The sequence below is a fragment of the Prunus persica genome, chromosome G5, assembly GCF_000346465.2.
Source record: "Prunus persica cultivar Lovell chromosome G5, Prunus_persica_NCBIv2, whole genome shotgun sequence".
NCBI classification, from domain to species: Eukaryota; Viridiplantae; Streptophyta; class Magnoliopsida; order Rosales; family Rosaceae; genus Prunus; species Prunus persica.
In genome coordinates this window covers 11,531,816-11,549,421 of record NC_034013.1, presented here as the reverse complement: position 1 = coordinate 11,549,421, position 17,606 = coordinate 11,531,816, and the positions used below count along the sequence as shown (strand labels likewise).

At 37.1% G+C, this 17,606-nt stretch overlaps 4 protein-coding genes across 4 annotated transcripts; 2 read left to right on the top strand and 2 right to left on the bottom strand.

Moving 5' to 3' along the window:
• LOC18776480 (putative disease resistance protein RGA3) lies at window positions 1,015-4,260 on the bottom strand. The gene is made up of 2 exons (XM_020564664.1): window positions 1,506-4,260; window positions 1,015-1,268 (listed from the first exon to the last, which is right to left on the bottom strand). Exons 1-2 carry the CDS (start codon window positions 4,097-4,099, stop codon window positions 1,256-1,258), a joined length of 2,607 nt encoding a protein of 868 aa, XP_020420253.1. The 5' UTR covers window positions 4,100-4,260; the 3' UTR covers window positions 1,015-1,255.
• On the top strand, window positions 10,231-11,059 carry LOC18777850 (disease resistance response protein 206). Its single transcript, XM_007209570.2, has one exon. It carries the CDS (start codon window positions 10,281-10,283, stop codon window positions 10,860-10,862), a length of 582 nt encoding a protein of 193 aa, XP_007209632.1. The 5' UTR covers window positions 10,231-10,280; the 3' UTR covers window positions 10,863-11,059.
• LOC18778042 (disease resistance response protein 206) lies at window positions 12,333-12,979 on the top strand (the record flags this gene model as incomplete). The annotated part of the gene is made up of 1 exon (XM_007210980.2): window positions 12,333-12,979. A coding segment is annotated over one exon (543 nt), but the record flags the coding sequence as incomplete, so codon positions are not given.
• LOC18777467 (ubiquinone biosynthesis monooxygenase COQ6, mitochondrial) lies at window positions 13,061-17,422 on the bottom strand. The gene is made up of 10 exons (XM_020564136.1): window positions 17,324-17,422; window positions 16,979-17,099; window positions 16,747-16,846; window positions 16,128-16,271; window positions 15,803-15,861; window positions 15,301-15,368; window positions 15,165-15,216; window positions 14,681-14,848; window positions 13,937-14,536; window positions 13,061-13,379 (listed from the first exon to the last, which is right to left on the bottom strand). Exons 1-10 carry the CDS (start codon window positions 17,329-17,331, stop codon window positions 13,164-13,166), a joined length of 1,536 nt encoding a protein of 511 aa, XP_020419725.1. The 5' UTR covers window positions 17,332-17,422; the 3' UTR covers window positions 13,061-13,163.

The window sequence follows — 17,606 nt, the reverse complement described above, 5'->3', positions numbered from 1 at the left end:
CTTTTATTGTGGGCTCCCACTTCTCATTAGAGAGTTGGTACCCAAGGTGGGTATCTAAAGTTGGTCTCCCTAGCATGACCCTTTTCTTTACTTTCAGTAGTTGCTTTTGTTTCCATGCTTTCAATTCTTGGTTGTTGAAGGTGATGCTATAGACGGAGGAAAAGAGAAAGAGACAAGCTTTTGAAGAATTTGGGGTGACGCTGCTCTGCCAAAAGAGGCAACGGAATGCAAAATTTAATAGCTGTGGAATGGCAGAAAAATTTGTGTGCAACGAGGATAATATTGTTTTACTATTTCTAGTCAATCACGATATTCCAAGTAGAAAAGTTATCCCAAATGGCATAGTTGATTGGTCAGAATAGCAAAACAGTGTTATTTCCGTTTTACGAGTGTTTTTCGTGGAATGGGGAAGGCTCTCCAGGGGGTTTACTATCGAATTGAAATACTAAAAAGCGTAGAATAGGAAATATGAAGAATTAAACAATTTTAAAAATGAAGACAAATATGAAAATCAGCTCCCGAAAAGCATATGCCTCGGCTTTTCTTCTTCTTCATGTCCTTGCTTTATCTTCAGCCTTAGTAAAAAATAAAAAAAAGGCGCAGTGCAGTGCATTAATTTCAACAGTTGCTATGTGAGAACTACGAATGGTCTTCAAATATGTTGTGTTTCATGCAGTGCTTAAAATTTTAAAGTTCCCTAAGCATATGCTTAGTCTAGTTGACGGAGCTAGAATCACAAAGTTAAGGAGGGCGAAGTAGAAAATACAAGTATATAAAGTACTTAAGTATTTACTAGTTACATATTTAGAGTTAAATATTTATAATTAGTCATGTCTAATTTGTTTTAGAGAGAATTTTAATTTAAATTATAAGTTTTTTTTTATAACAAATTCTATATGTTATATATAATATAATAGAGGAGAGATCAAAATTTAAGGGGTCCAAGGCCGCTCCAGGTCGAGGAGTGGCGCTACTCCAATAAGTAATAAGATTAAACATTCATGAGGGAACAAGTGCATGAAAACTTGTAGAATAGTAGCATTCATATGGCCACTCATATCTTTCATACCAAGGGGGAAAAGATAGACAAACCAGAGGGCTTTAATTATACAGGTGTAAAAAAAAATGAAGAAAAAAACATCAATCATTGACCATAAGGTCACTAAAACATCCACACATCACAATACGAAAAGAAAAGGAAAAAAAATATTCATACATCAATTCGGATTGACTAGACGAAATACCTCAAATGGTCCTATCCATGAGATCTGCAATTGTTAGGAAGAAAAGAGAAATTATATACATATATTGTTATTAAGAGACTAAGCAAATAGGTTAATCTAAAAACATACTATTGTTCAAATTTTGAACTGAAAAGAGAAGAAGAAGGACCATCAAAGTGACCACAATTTGGATTTAGAATAACTAAAGGCATAGCAACATTTAGTATGAAAACCAAAAATAGCACAAACAAGAAGAGATCAGTAAGTATATAACATTGTTACCTAATTAGCCGTCGATGACCATTGAGTATGATCTTTGGGACATGAGCGATCTTGGACCAATCCTCACCTTCATACCTGCATCTCCTAACTAAAGGACAATTGCTAATCTCCAACTCTCTCAATGCAGTAAGGCGATCCATGCCCTCGGGCAAAGCAAACAAATGGGAACAATTTGTAATCTTTAGTTTTTGAAGCGAAGGAAAGTTTTGAAACCATTCCGGAAGTGACTGTAGATAGGTACAAAATCCCAACTGTAATGTTTTTAGTGTGTTTGCAGACTCTTGCAACCAATGAGGCAAGGCTGTCAAATTCGAACCTACAATCCAAAACGATTGAAGACCTCGAATGCCTTCTTCTGACCCCATCAGATTTAGCTTTGGGCAACTATAGATGACTAAAGTTTCCAATGTGGTCATGTTGCAAGATGACAAGGATTCCAAGTTTTGACAGCTCACAATGACTAGCATTCGAAGGTTAGTGAGGGATCGCATCTCTTTGCCCAAAGATTTAAGATTTTTGCATGCACTGACGCATAAAGTTCGAAGAGAGGTGAGACGACCAATTGCTTCTGGCAAATGCGTCTTCTTTATGGTTAAGGCCAAGTACCTAAGGCTAATCAGATTTCCCATGTCTTTAGGCAACTCCTTGAGTTTTCCACAGTTTATAAGTAGCAAGGATTGTAAATGATGCAGCTTGCAAATGGAATCAGGAAGCTTATTTATATGCTGATTATATGACACATCGAGATACCTCAAGTGACTCAAGTTACCGATGGAACATGGCAGCACCTTAAGAGTCAAGTTACTAAGATCTAGCACTCGTAGGTAGTTGATTCTTGAGATGCATTTCTTTAAAAAAGATTGACTGTTGATCCCAACTTTTATAGGAACATATTCACTGTCCAAATCTGGAATTAGAATGGTTCTCAATTTCTCCAGACGAAGTAAGAATTTGGGGTTTTCTTCATTTTCCTTGGACAAGTCCTTCTGAGATATTGACACATGCCGAACCATCTTAGATGAATCAGAGGGACGAAAATTTAGAGACGAATACTCTACCCTTGCCATTGAGATTGCTAAATCATGAACAAGGTCATGCATTCTAAACCGTAGAAAAAGGAAATCATCTTCCTCAATCTGAAAGAAATACCTAGAACATAGTTGCCTTATGTAGTCCAGACCAATATCTTCAAGCTCTTGGTTCCCGTTACCTTTGGAGGATTGAATGAAGCCTTCAGCCATCAACAACGGGATCAATTCTGCGCTTCTAAATACATAGTCCTTTGGATAAAGTGAACAAAAGGCAAAACAAGGTTTCAAGTAGATCGGCAATGCATCGTAGCTTAACTTAAGCGCAGGTAAAATGTCGTCGCTTCCCTGTTCCAATTTCCATATGTCACTGTCTCTAACATGTGACCAGTATCGCTCATCCTTGTTCGAATAGAGCAGGCCCCCTAGGGTGTACAAGGCAAGAGGAACCCCTCCACACTTCCTCACAATATCTTCCCCAATTTTTATTAACTTGGGATAGTCTCCCTGTTCTCTTTTTGTAAATGCCACTTTTATGAATATAGTCATGCAATCTGAGTGGGGAAGGCCCTTCAGTAGATGCATGTGTGCATGCCCCATAAGCAATGCAACCGATTCATTGCGTGTTGTTACAATGATTTTACTCCCATTGGCTACAACATTTAACAAAGACTTCAAATCAATCCATTTCTTCATTGTGATTCCCATTGGCCCCTTGTCCCAAACATCATCCAACACTAACAGAAGTTTCTTACATGTCAAAGCATGCCGCAGCTTAATTTGCATCTGTTCAATGCTTTCATCCACACATTTTTGGCTTGTTGCAGCAGTAACAATTTCTCGAAGCAATCTTTTATTGTCGAAATCATCTGAGACGCACACCCATATTCTCAACTCAAAGTTCCCTACTACTCTGTTATCATTATACACCAGTTTAGCAAGTGTTGTCTTTCCCAGACCTCCTAACCCATTAATGGAAATAACAGAAACATTCTCCTCCCCATGACCAGTGCGATTGTCATTAAGAAGATGCATGATCATCTCTTCTTTATCTTTATCTCTTCCAATCACATCCGGGGCATGCACAAAAGAGTGGGTCTCCCTCTCTATGTGCATCCCTTGCCAATCTGCAGCTCGTTCATACAGATTGAACTGAGCTTTTGCAGCTGCAATTTCACCCAATCTTTCTCTAATATCTTTGATTCTCTGACCAATTTTGTAGCTTAACATAAAGGAATTTGGACGCGAAAAGAAGTTGCGTACCTTTCCTTTGACATTACTCCGAGAGTTGAGCACTTGCATCCTCAATTTTCGGAATTCGAATTGGTCGAGAACATCATCCATATCATAGCAAACATCTTTTAGCTTCCCTAACCAGTCAGCAAGCAGGGGATCCTTCCTCTGTTTTTCCTCTGCATCTAGGACCACTTTTGCGATGGTTGATAAGGTTTCCTGGAGCTTGATTAGATCATCCTTGACATCCAAAGCCAAACGAATTTCGTGGTAAGCATGGGAAGCAAGCCTTTCCAACACTTTCTCAACAACGTTGAAGGAAAATGACTCCATGGTAGCTTCAGGAAGAAACAGTGTTATGCTATGTGTATCCGTGTATGGTTGCTAGCTAATGCTGCTTTCTTTATGTTTCTCTTTGGAAGAAGAACCAGCTGAGCCTGGAAGATACCGATAGCAATTTCAAGGAAACAGAGACAATAGGAAGGGGCCCACACGAGTATGATTGTGTGGTTATTGTCTTTAGCAGGTCTTCGTCTTTGATTGAGCTAGGAAGGGGCCCACACGAGTATGATTGAGTGGGTCTTTAGCAGGTCTTCGTCTTTGATTGAGCTCCTTTGTTGCTTCGGCCTTATATGAAATTCAACATTTTCACAATCATGATCATTAAAACAAACAATATTTTTCCCCTATTTCAAGAGTGCTCTTTTGTTCTTTAGGTCTACATTGAATAGTAAATATAAAGAAGAATTGTAGAGGAATGTGAAAATCATCTCCCAAAACCAAAACACATAAAAAGGAGGGGGGAGTTACTAAAATCTTATAAGACTAGACTCGAAGGCTGCTACACCAGTACCATAAAAGGGAGAAATAATAGCAGAACAACAGCAAGATAAAAACAGAAGATTGAGACTACCAGATTTTGGGATAGGGGATGTACTTAAAACATTTAGCCTGACACTGAGATTTTTCAGGCCTTTCTTTTATTCCAAGTGTCAACAATCACATCAACCTGTTGAAAAGCAGATTAGGAATTCTGAAAAATATGAAGAGCTTTGGGGCAACTTGACGACTTAATAGTCAAAGGGATTCGTGAAGGAAAGGAGTTGGACTTGGACTGTCTCACCCTCCTTGTGGCCAAATTAATATCCACAGCCAATTGATCATCTCTTCATGCAGTGCAAGGTTGCATCTCAAGTAAATGGTGCGGGCACATTGTCTTTCTCAACATACTTAACCTACATCTGCATTTCTTGGGCAATTTTAGACTTTCTCTTTAAAATTTGGACTTGGGATACCTACTCGTTAAAAATTTGGCCCAGAACAGTAAATGACTTTAGTAAGGGAGGTCAAACCAAGTAATAAGTGTTGAAATCTCATTTGTTGTGAGAATGACCTCCTCTTAAGTTTCAAAGAGCCAAAATCTCATTAATAAAGGAGGTCATTTGTTGTGAAAATAAAATGAAACCTATAACAACAACAAATACGGTAAGAATGATTTTAACATACAAAGGCTAAATTTAGATTGTTATAAAAATTATAGTTTTTCTTTTCCCATAAAAGTCAAAAGCAAAACCCTTTATAATATAAATAATATATCAAACAAGTTGGAAAGTCTTTTAAGGTAAAGTAAAACTAAATAACAAATAATATGAAATTAAAAGTAAGATAAATTAAGATTATGCAAGCAAGCCTGAAATGGTGAAGCACGTTAAAGACAATGTCCTAAAGCCTTTACAACTTCCCTATGTGTAGGTACTGACGGTTTACAAGACTCCAATATACGACCTCAAATACACAGGCTCCAGGTCGGCTATGAGCACGTTCTTAGTCGGATATAGGTATCTAGATCACGGAGTCATTGCCCAAAAATAATAATATAAGTAGGGAAAGTATAAAAGGTAGAAAGGGAGAGAATCATATTGTGGTATGTGATATTCTGATAGTATATCAAATGTGAAGGAGGAGTAGCCTTTTATAGGCATCTAAAAACATGTAACCATCACCACATTAAACCAGAAAATTAAGACATTCAATATAAAAATAATACTTGAAAATTAAATATATATAACTCCAACAATAAATAAAATAAAATAAATAAAAAGATCAAAATGGTTAAATTTTTAAAACCTTTTTAAAATTCCAACAGTGATTAAGAGACGAATGGAAAACTGTTTATTATAGCATGCAACCAAATAGGGACATTCTATAATCCTTAGTTTTGGAGCAAGTTAAAGTTTTGAAACTAGTACGAAAGTAACCAGAGATAGGTACAAAAGCTCAAATGTAACATTTTTAGAGTGGTTCCATAATCTTGTAGCCAATTAGGCAATGCCTCCAAATTTAATCATACAAGTCAAAATAATCGAAGACCTCTTAGGCACCTTAAAAGCCAAGTTACTAAGATCTAGCACATGTTGACCCTTGAGATTAACCAAATATAGGCTGTTGATCCCAACTTCTATAGGAACAAATTTACTAACCAAATATGAAATTAAAGTGCTTTCCAATTTCTCCAAATGGAGTAAGAATTCGGCATCCTGTTCCATTTCCAAGGACGAGTCATTTTGAAATATAGACACATATGAATTCATATGGGGGAGTTGGAGAGACGAGTATTATACATGTGTCGTTGAGATTTCTAAATCATGAATGAAGTCAATAAGAGCAAGATAATATGCTCATCAAGTATAATCTTCGTGACATAAATGATGTTGGACCAATAGTCATCTTCTTCGTTTTGGCATATTACAGTTAAGGAACAACTTTTAATCTCCAACTCTCTCACGTGATGAGGAGATTAAAGCCCTTGGCAAAAGCAACCAAATACGGACATCTGTAATCTTTTTTTTTTTTTGGGAGCAAGTTGAGGTTTTGAAACCAGTACAGAAGTAACTGGAGATAAATACAAAAGCTCAAATATAACCTTTTAAGAGTGGTTCCATAATCTTGTATCCAATTGGGCAAGGCCGCCAGTTTTAATCATACAAGCCGAAATAATCGGAGACCTCGTAAACACTTTAAGAGCCAAGTTACTAAAATCTAGCACCCGTAAGAACTGAGACATTAGATCCATCTCTTTATAGAAGATATAATGTTGTTCCCAACTTCTATAGGAACATATTTACTATCCAAATATGAAATTAGAATAGTTCTCAATTTCTCCAAATAGAGTAAGAATTCCGCCTCTTGCTCCATTTCCTTGGAAAGGTTCTTTTGAGACATTGACACCTATAAATCATCATAGAGGAATCATAGGGGGGGAGAGGGGTAGGAGAATTTAGAAACGAGTATTATAGATGTGCAATTGAGATTTTTGAATCATGAACAAAGTCAACAAGACCAAGATAATATATTCATGAAGTATGATCTTTTCGACATGATCGAAGTTGGACCAATACTCATCTTCTTCCTTTTGGCATTTTATATTAAAGAACAACTTATAATTTCCAACTCTCTCTTGTGATGGGGAGATGAATGCCCTCAAGAAAAGCAACAAGTCGGCAGTGATAACGAGCCCACCTTGATGGGAGGTCCCATCATGATCGACGGTGGTGGCCGGTGCGGTGGTCTCAGCTGCTAGTCCTGTGGGTGGCACGGTGGTAAGAGATGGTGGTGCCACCATGTCAATCACGGGATCATGGGTGGAGTGGCTTTAGGCCGTCGCGGATTTAGCCATCGTGGCGGTTTTGCCCCTCGTCTTCTTGCTTACAACCATGGTTGTTTGGAAGGCTTCGGTGAATTGAAAAATAAGTTTGGAGCACGCTTTGAGTATATCTCGTGCTCTCAATAAAAGCACCAATTTGTGGGGGCAAATTTCCCCACCAGAATATTGGGTTGAAAAGATTTCCCTCTCTTCTTCGCCGCCTCTTTCTCCCTACAAAATAGAACAAATAAGAGGACCACACTCGGGGGGTGTTGGCCAAAGGTCCTCCGATGCCTAAATTAGTTCAATTGAATCATATAGAAAACAATAGCTAATAAGGTACGGAGATGTGTTTAAGGTGTAAACCGGGCGGCCGGAGCCTTATGTAAAAAAGAGAGAGAGAGAGAGAGGAGGTGGCTAGGGTTTGAGAGGAATTGGCTAGGGTTTCAGAGGAATAATTCCGTAGATGGAATGGAATGGAATTATTCCTTCCCGATTTGGAATTGATTTGATTAATTAGGGATTTGATTTATTAGGGTAAATCAAATCCCTAATTGTGGTAGGTATCAAATCAATTCCTAATTTGATTAGGTAACTCATCATTTAATTGGGAATTGTGGTAGGAATAAAATCAATATTTCTCTATTTAATTAGGTAACTTTCAATTTAATTGGGTAACTCCCAATTAAATTGAGTAATTCCCAATTAGGTCAAATAATCCTCAAATGAAAGGAATTATTTGACCTAGGAGCCTGATTCAACTCGGTTCCACAAACATGGCAAGCAAGCCATTCCAACACTTTCTCTGCAAAATTAAAGGCAAAGATGCCATAGTAGGGATTTAGGAGGAAAGAGTTCTGTTATGTGTATCATTGTCTAGTATTGGTTGCTAATGCTACTTTTTTTTTTTTTTTTTGTCTCTTTCTTCTCTTTGGAAGAATAACATAAGCTTATTCTTTGCTTTTTCTTAGTGTTTCCTCTTGACTTCTTTGATTAACCTACTTGGATTCTTATATCATCCAAAAAAGGAAATACAACTCTTGTTACAAAAAAGGAACTATTGAGAAAAAAGAAAGTGAGAATGGGGACCCATCACGATGGCAACCTCGCCAACCTTCGTTGTAACTGTAAGGATGGGGAGACGGAGAGAGATAGATAGAGCTTCTTTTCTTTTAAGGGGTAACATGAGATATCCAAAATTTTCCCAGGGAAGAGAAACTTATTGGGTTCAAAGAGAAGTACCCTTTCCCTTTTTCCTATAAAGGGGTAAAATGAGAAATTCAAGTTGTTGGTGTTTCTATGATCAAGAAACACTTTGTTAGAAAGCCATTTAGTCATTTCAAAAGCAATCTCAAACAGGCTTGCTTTCAAAATGAGAGAGAAAACTCATTTTGGGTTCAGCTAAGAGTGATGAGAGGTTTGAGAAGAGGATTTGGGGAAAGAATGTAAACTATAATGACTACACATGATAGAACACACATCAAGAATATACAAGAGCACATCTCCTCAATCCGATCCCTTCATACACTCATTTTAGATGGGTTGAATTCTTTTGTGTAGGTTGGCTTGATCGGTTGAGCAGGGACACTTGTGTTTTATATGCATCTGCCTAAGAGTCTCTCCCATCAAGAAAAACTCTCAAACAATCCTTATTGCATTAGGAAATAAAAACCTTAGTCCATATTAATTAGGAATCCCTTTGGCCCATGTATTTAACTTAAACACTTATACAAAGGCTACGGGCCGAGTAGTATTTGAGTCCTTGTTCAATATTGAGCCCAAGACAACCCTATGGTGATTAGAAGACCACTTAAGTAGGTAATTAGAATAATCCAACATCTTACAAAGAAAACGTCAAATAATAGAAAAGGAGAATTTTCAAAGTATGAAGAAGCTCTGTATACACATATCAAGTGATATTTCTAAAGATTTTAAAAAAAAAAAAAAAAAACTTAATTAACGTCTAGTTCGTGATATTTCTAAATTTTGTCTTTAAGAATTCTGTGGAGCTTAAGATGGTATATATCTATCTACTCGCATTTTTGTTATGTTAGTATCGTCACACATCACACATCCAATCAAATTAGTTCTTGTTTCCTCTACGAGGTTTTTATGGCCGAGGTTAATTAAGTCGCTAGGTTGGTGGATCTGGTGGCTAGTTCCATTCCATGCAAGTGGACTTATTATTGTTCGGGAAAAGGTTAGATAGAATTGGTGTTAGTTAGACATCAAAATAGAGAGGAGACAAACCGATCGAAAAGACTCGGATATAAGCTAGAATATTTCATCATGTGGGATATTAATCTCATTCTAGTGTTTGGTTTGGTTTGGCATGGAGTTGGTAATTTCAACCTCCAAATTTGTTGCTTGTAAACGGAAAAAGACAACAGATGTTGGTCTCATGGCTAAAGAAAAAATGACAATGTTTGGCTTTTTGCAAATAAGGATGAGTTGCCTTAGAAATAAATTTCAAGCCGACACATACAACAAAAGTAATTCTTTAAAATTACAAGAAGAAAAGTTTATGTACGCATGTGACATGTAAGGAGCCAAGCTTTTAAAAGAAAAAGTTGCTTTGTGATTTTGTAGCCACAACATTTTCCACTGGTCCCAAAACCCAAGCTGTGCATCAATCATGATAATAATCGTAGAACCAAAGCTATCAAACTTAAATAGTCCAAAAGGATAAAGTTCTCTCTCTGGTTAATCACCTGGCTATAGAATGCCTTTTAAGCCAAGCTTTATCCAATACCTATTTGGATATCATCATTAATTAATAATTCAACATTTCCGAACTCCTATATAATAAGGTTAGAGAATGCCAACCCAATTCACTCCTCCAAGCAAAACTGACCACTTGATTGCTTCTCAATGGAACCAAACAAGGGTCTAGTTTCAGCTCTCTTCCTCTTCTTCCTCCTCAATGCAACCATAGCTTCCCCTACCCCAAAACCCCATATCAAGCCTCGTCCTCCTCCTCACCACCCATGTAGACACCTAACCTTTTATTTCCACGACATTATCTTCAACGGCAAGAATTCCAAAAATGCCACTGCAGCCATTGTGGGTTCACCGCCCTGGGGCAACAGAACCATTTTGGCAGGGCAAAGCCATTTTGGTAACATTGTTGTGTTCGACGACCCAATTACATTGGACAACAATTTGCACTCTGCCCCAGTTGGTCGTGCCCAAGGCTTCTATATTTATGACAGGAAAGACATCTTCACTGCATGGCTTGGCTTCTCCTTTGTCTTCAACTCGACCCAACACAGAGGGAGCATCAACTTTGCCGGGGCAGACCCATTGATGAACAAGACTAGGGACGTTTCTGTCATTGGCGGGACTGGGGACTTCTTCATGACTAGAGGGGTTGCTACTTTGGAGACTGACGCATTTGAGGGTGAAGTTTATTTTCGTCTTCGAGTTGACATTAAGTTGTATGAGTGTTGGTAAAAATTCGTGTGACTAGGTATTGCTAATTTGGCACTCATCTCACACTTTGATTTCAGTTTTGGTTTAACTTTGATCCAAATTTTGTTGATCAAGATAGCAATCATGCTTTTGTATCCAGACTAGGGGGAAATGAATGCATGTACTCAATAATAGATCGACGATCAAATTCTATCCATATTGGGTTTCTTGGTTAGGTACATTTTTTTTATCTTTAAATTTGCATCTTCGTGAACAAATTCAAATACTTCTGACAAATCTAAACCTACTAAAAAAATATGAACTCGTCAATCTAACGATTATAAAAGTATACAAATCCGCAATTTTTTTAATAAATGGGTTGAAATTTCTAAAAATTTCAGATTTTCTATTTTTATTTTTTCCGAACTTATGGGGTGTATCTGAGTGAATGGTGATTGATGTTGGTCGTTAGTGTGTTTGTTATTTTAAGTCAGTTGTTGCTTGTAGTTGTAATAGTTCCTTTTGCCTTTCCTAACTGATAATTGAGTGAGTTGGTAAGGTTATTGCAGACAAGACTAAAACCACTAATCGCAAAGTTGGGGCCCATAAAACCAATGAACACAAGCATATTTATGTACGAAATGATTGCCAAAGTTAGTGAGTGCATTAGGAATTTAGGAGAGGCACCAAACCACTCACCACCTTAATTTTCCACCCCTTTTTTTTTTTTTTAAATGTATTAGAATTAGATTTCCATTTTCTTTCTAAATTTGCATTAGACACCAATATATTACTCTTTTTTTTTCACACCAATTTTTTTTTCTGTTCGGACTTTGAATTTTATTTATTCACATCAAATAAGACACTACCACATCAGTTGGTGTCTAAAAATGGTTGCAATAAGTTGGTGTCTCAAACATCATCGGGGGAGAATTGGATATAAAAAAACAACGAACTTCTCTCAACAATAAGTTTGAGTTCAAATTACCTTTTATATGATCATTATAAATAATTGAACCAACTGAAATCTTACACTACACATAACCAAACCATAAGCCCTTGTAATTCAGTTAACAAAACTCACTTTAAACACCCTAAATAAAATTCACTTTCTTTCTTCTTTTTCTTAAAGCTATGTTGCACTGCACTATATGCTCACGTTAGAAATAATTTTTCTAACCAATATAGGGTCCCAAATGTTCATGGTGCCCCAAATGATTATGTCAGTCGTAGTTATGAAGTGATCAGAAGAAAAAATACAGCCAGGTAGGTTCATACTATATGGTACCATTCCCATCTGAGCAGTGCTTAAGGATGGCGTGCAAGTCAAGTTAATTACTATTTTAGTGAAAGACCAAAAGAAAAAAATTTAAACTAGCTCTGAAATTTTCTGAGAAAAAGTTATATCATGCGATTAAGTTAAGACCATCCCAATTCACAAATTGTCACAGCATATACTTGCAACTACATTTCTCTCCTATCCTCTAAACATGGCTACCCTAAAACCAATTTCAACTCTTCTCCTCTTCTTCCTCCTCTTGTCCAACCTCCGCAGCCAAACCCGGCAAGAGAGTCCGGGCTCACAAACCGTGTAAGAAGCTGGTGTTTTACTTCCACGACATTATTTACAACGGAAAGAATGCCAAGAATGCAACATCAGCCATTGTTGGAGCACCAGCTTGGGGAAACAGAACCATATTGGCAGGAAAAAGCTATTTCGGGAACATGGTTGTGCTTGATGATCCCATTACCTTAGACAATAATCTACACTCAACCCCAGTTGGTTGCGCACAAGGCTTCTACTTGTACGACAAGAAAGATATATTCACTGCTTGGCTTGGCTTCTCCTTTGTGTTTAACTCATCCAAACACAAGGGAAGCATCAACTTTGCTGGTGCTGATCCACTGATGAACAAAACCAGGGATATTTCAGTGATTGGCAGTACCGGCAACTTCTTCATGGCTCGAGGGATAGCCACTTTGATGACTGATGCATTCAAGGGGGAAGTGTACTTCCGGCTTCGCGCTGAGATAAATCTGTACGAGTGTTGGTAACCAATTTGTTTATGGCTCTTGTTTTGGAGTTTTTAGTTTACTTTGCTAACGAACGTGTGTTGAATTTGAGTTTCTGAGGTTTGAGAATTCAGATTTTGAGTTGTAAGTTTTACTTACAAAGAACATGTTTCAGAGTTTTAGTTTAGGGACATTCTACCATGCCATCGCATCCACAATAGAGGGGATCAAAATAAGCCGTCCACATAACTTTTCACTTTAACCAGAACGGGCAGTTATTCTTTTACAAGATTGATGAAAGGAAAATATCTCACCATATTTACATCTGTCTCAAGAGAAAATTGGGAATCTTTGATCCCCTGAGGCATATGAAATAATACTCCTTTTAAGGGGTGGAATATACTGTGCTCCGTTGAATGCAGCAGCCCGCAATATATTTAGAGGTCCGAAATCAACCGAGTAAGCCTTTTGGAAACCATCCAGGATTGCCATCATTGTGACATTTGCCGATTTCCTCTCTGCTTCATATTTCTTCAACAACAGTACCTGCATAAGATTAGAACTACATTTGTCAAAAGAAAAATATAGAAAAACCAACCATACTCACCAGAATGTAGTGTGACACTAAGAATGCTTATTCGGTACAGAAAACCAAGTATCAAGACATTCACACTTCAAAACAACCATGGCAAACAAAATGGAATCCACTTGATCGCTCATATTCCATTTACTACTATGCATACCACTCAGGTAACATGATTTCTGAAACTGACACACTAGCAATGGTTTCGCCTTAGTTTATTTTCTTTCTTTTAAAAGCTGTGTTAGACTTAGATAGCACCTTCATGTCACAACTTGGGTATATTCAAAAAAATCATCTAGCTTGTGATTTTGTAATATGTTGATCTCATAGTGAAAGTTTCACATATTTTACAATTACAATCCAGATTTTTACTTATGATTTGAATGATTACTAATAGATCTCCATGTCTCTCAAGTAAACAAACACACCCCTCGGACAAATAAAGATACTACATTATGCACGTTTTGTGGCAACCAATAACTGACTTTTCATAAAAAGAATTAAAAAGGAAATCACCCACCTCAGCAATGTCTGTTCCCACTGCAATACCCTCAGAAATGATTCTTGAAAGAGCAAATGCATCTCCAAAACCCAGATTAACTCCTTGCCCAGCCAAAGGGTGAACAGTGTGTGCTGCATCACCGATTAGAACCACATGCTTTGACGCATAGTCATTGGCATGCATCAAAGATAACGGAAACACCATTCTTTCTGATGCCAACTTCACCACTTTCGGGGGAACTCTGAAGCACTCATCAGGAGATAAATTCACGTCTGTTTTAAACCAAGAAAATATGCCTCCACTTCCTAAGGTGCTCGACTTAGGATGAGGACCAAATCCATAATCCAGCGCATAATTGACATCTTTCACAAAATCATCCTCAGCCAATGATTTACGATCAGTTGCTTCTTTTGGGTTCATAGTCCAAACAATGTTACTGAAATTATCACCTATTGGCAAAAGTGCAATTGGCCCAGCAGGTAGAAATCGTTGCCATGCACATCGATTTTCTACACTATGTTCTACAGTACAAATGATTGCATTCTGTGAGTAATTCCATCCAGTTGTCTTAAATCCTGCCAACTCCCTAACACGTGATTTGGACCCATCAGATCCAACCTGCAATAAGCTCTATGTGACTTGATGCCAATCAATAACTTACAAATGAGATACGTTAAACTGTCTCATTGCTAACAGACAATTCTGTCATCCTACTTTACATTAAAGGAGAATACAAATTCTTCAATTGCAACTGAAAATTACCACCAACTTTGCATACAGACTGTTGCCATCACTCAGATCCAGCTTTGCTAAGTTTCCCCGCTCATTCAACCCCGATGATGTGCTATCCACCCCCATGGATAAATTTCTTGGCTGTAAAGTCATTGAAGACAATCTGGAAGGGTAGATAGTCTTCTGGAAATCTGTATCCTGTCAAAGCTTAACCTTCTTAGCTGTAGAAAGTATTGAGACTTATATGCCGTACATGAAAATTATCAAAAACAACAGAGAGTATTTAGAGAAGAATGCAAGGTGGTTTAAAGAATTTTTTTCATCAGGAAAAAAACGTGAAGAAAAGATATCTTCAAGGAAAAGCAAATCTATAATATTAAATATGAAGGCACAGCCACCAAAAAACTAGGGAAAAACAACAACAATCAAAACTAAGAAACTACATGAGTCACGAGTGATTAAGTTTTTATTTGGAACGAAATAAAAAAGTTAACCATTCCGCTATGCTAGATACCTGTATACATGACAAAAGAGAATTGTGCAGTACTTTATTCTCCACTACACACCTGATCATAAGACAAAATCAGCATCATATTCTACTAGTAATAAATGAATTACCAAAAAAATAATAACAATCTACTTCTTCTTACCCTAGAGTGTCTTTATGCACATCTCTTGCGTTGTACTTTGTATACCCTAAGCCAGTATAGTCCCAAACCTACAAAAGATCATGAAGGAATAAATAAGTATTTTTCTAAATTCAACCTCAAATCAATGCATCGCATCATCAATCGTATTGAAAAATAGCATGTCAATGGGAGGTGGAATATGTTGCAGTGCATTTTCTGAAGAAAGAAATAAAAATATGACGCATGGCTTTTAGGGAACATTGAAGAGTAAGAAACAATATAAACCCGCACAACAGAGTTGGGAAAATATATGAGTTAAAACACAAACTAAATGACAGACAACTGAACAATTTGGTAGGCATAGTGCTTTGAGATCATGATTTTTCATTTCATTCATTAAAGGATTAGCAATTTGAATCAGATCTTGTAAGTCAATACGCAACATAAACAAAATGTGAACTACTGTTGATCAAAATATGCATGTGATGAAAATATGCTATAAGAAACTGGAAAGGTCAATCACCTGCATTTGATCAAAATATGCATGTCGATGCTGTTCAACATATTTCCAAGCACCAATATCTGCAAAATTCAACTGTTGTTATTAAAAGTCCAGAAAAAGTTCAACATTTGTTTCTGCCCAAGAAAGAAGTCACACTTCTGGAACGGTTACAATCAAAATAGAGAACCATGGTCGCTACATCCTACAAATGGGCAATACAAGCTAACCAGATTTGTGCAGGGAAATCTGATTTTAGCTCTCTTAACACAATTTCCAAAAGAAAATATGATAAACGGATGTTGGTACAGTATATAGAGAAGAATCACATATATGTCAAGTTTGATACCTTTGAAGAGAGATATAGTCGCAGGTGTTACCGTACTGACCCTTGGATCAGGAGGGTCTTCTTTCTTGATGCCGAGTCCCTTTGATAATGCAGGATTGCTATCGATGATGGCAACTTTCAAGTGCTTGGTCAGTGGCATTCTAGCTAAAAAAACAGAATAAGACAATAGATGGAAAACTTTAGTATGTCAGTGTAGAAATGTGCTACAGAACAAAGTAATTCAACAAAAAATCTTCTCTTATAAAAAAAATGAATTTATTAAGTACATTTCATGGATTTTGGTTGAGAAACAAAAGCATAACAGAATACACGTTTCTGTGCACTACCACCTAATCACTTTTTTCACCATTGACAACGTTGCTAAGTTTCCATTCTATCCAATACAAAGGTGAGAATCTAGTCAAGCAAAACCTACAAAAATATCTTGAGCAGATGTCTAGTTAATGCAAAATCACAAAATCAACTCTAACTGTTCGACTGACCTCAACAGCTTTTGATTTAAAAACGACATAGAGAGTAATTACATCAGGTTAAAAACTAATATTCAAGAAGTAATGAGATGATACCAATAGTAATTGAAACTAGATTTTGTCAAAAAGAAACACAATACACTACGTACCCAAGGAACAAGCAAGGGCCATGCCAACCATGCCCCCTCCAACAATAGCAATGTCGTACGGGTGGACTTCATTGCGAAAACTCTGTTGCCCCACATGGTCCTGGGATTTCAAAAGAAACCATCAAATTAAACATTGGAAGAATATTAATAAATTAATTGGAAAAGAACAATTATTTCCGGTTCAACAAAGCAACAAACAAAAACCCAATGTAATAAAATATGAAGACTTTACATTGCTGGATTGGACACTATGGGAGCTGGAAACTTTAGGAGCTGCATCCGTACATAAAGTCCTCTGTGGAAATTTCAATCTGCTGATGATATGTTCAGCAAGCTTTCTTCTGATGATCAAGCTGTTATCAGCAGATAATCACATTAGACAAAACCAAAACACTAATTATGAAATAAATGCATAGGGAAGCAACTTAATCTGTCAAATTTGAACCTCAATTTCCATAGCTAATCGCATATCAGCAAAAACACAAACTAGAAAAAGGCAAAATAAACAGGGGCAAGGGCACACGATTGAAACGCTGCATTTTTCTAATTCAAGAAGAAGAGTAGGGCAAATGCTTACCTGTTCATTTTTGAATTGCACGAGCTCGCTGGTTCAGAGTTCAACTTCACAGAGAGAGAGAGAGAGAGAGAGAGAGAGAGAGACTCACTGAATCAGAGAGACGGTGCTTGGTTTTGTTTGTCCTTGTTTATACGAGATGTCGTATAATACAGCGTGTAAAGGAACTCATTCTCAAAGGAATAAAACGACGTGTCGTCTGAGATCAAATTTGAATTTCAATGAAATAGGAGGGATCAAATGGAGTTTTGGAAAGTAGATAAAACGGTATGGATGTCTTGGCGCT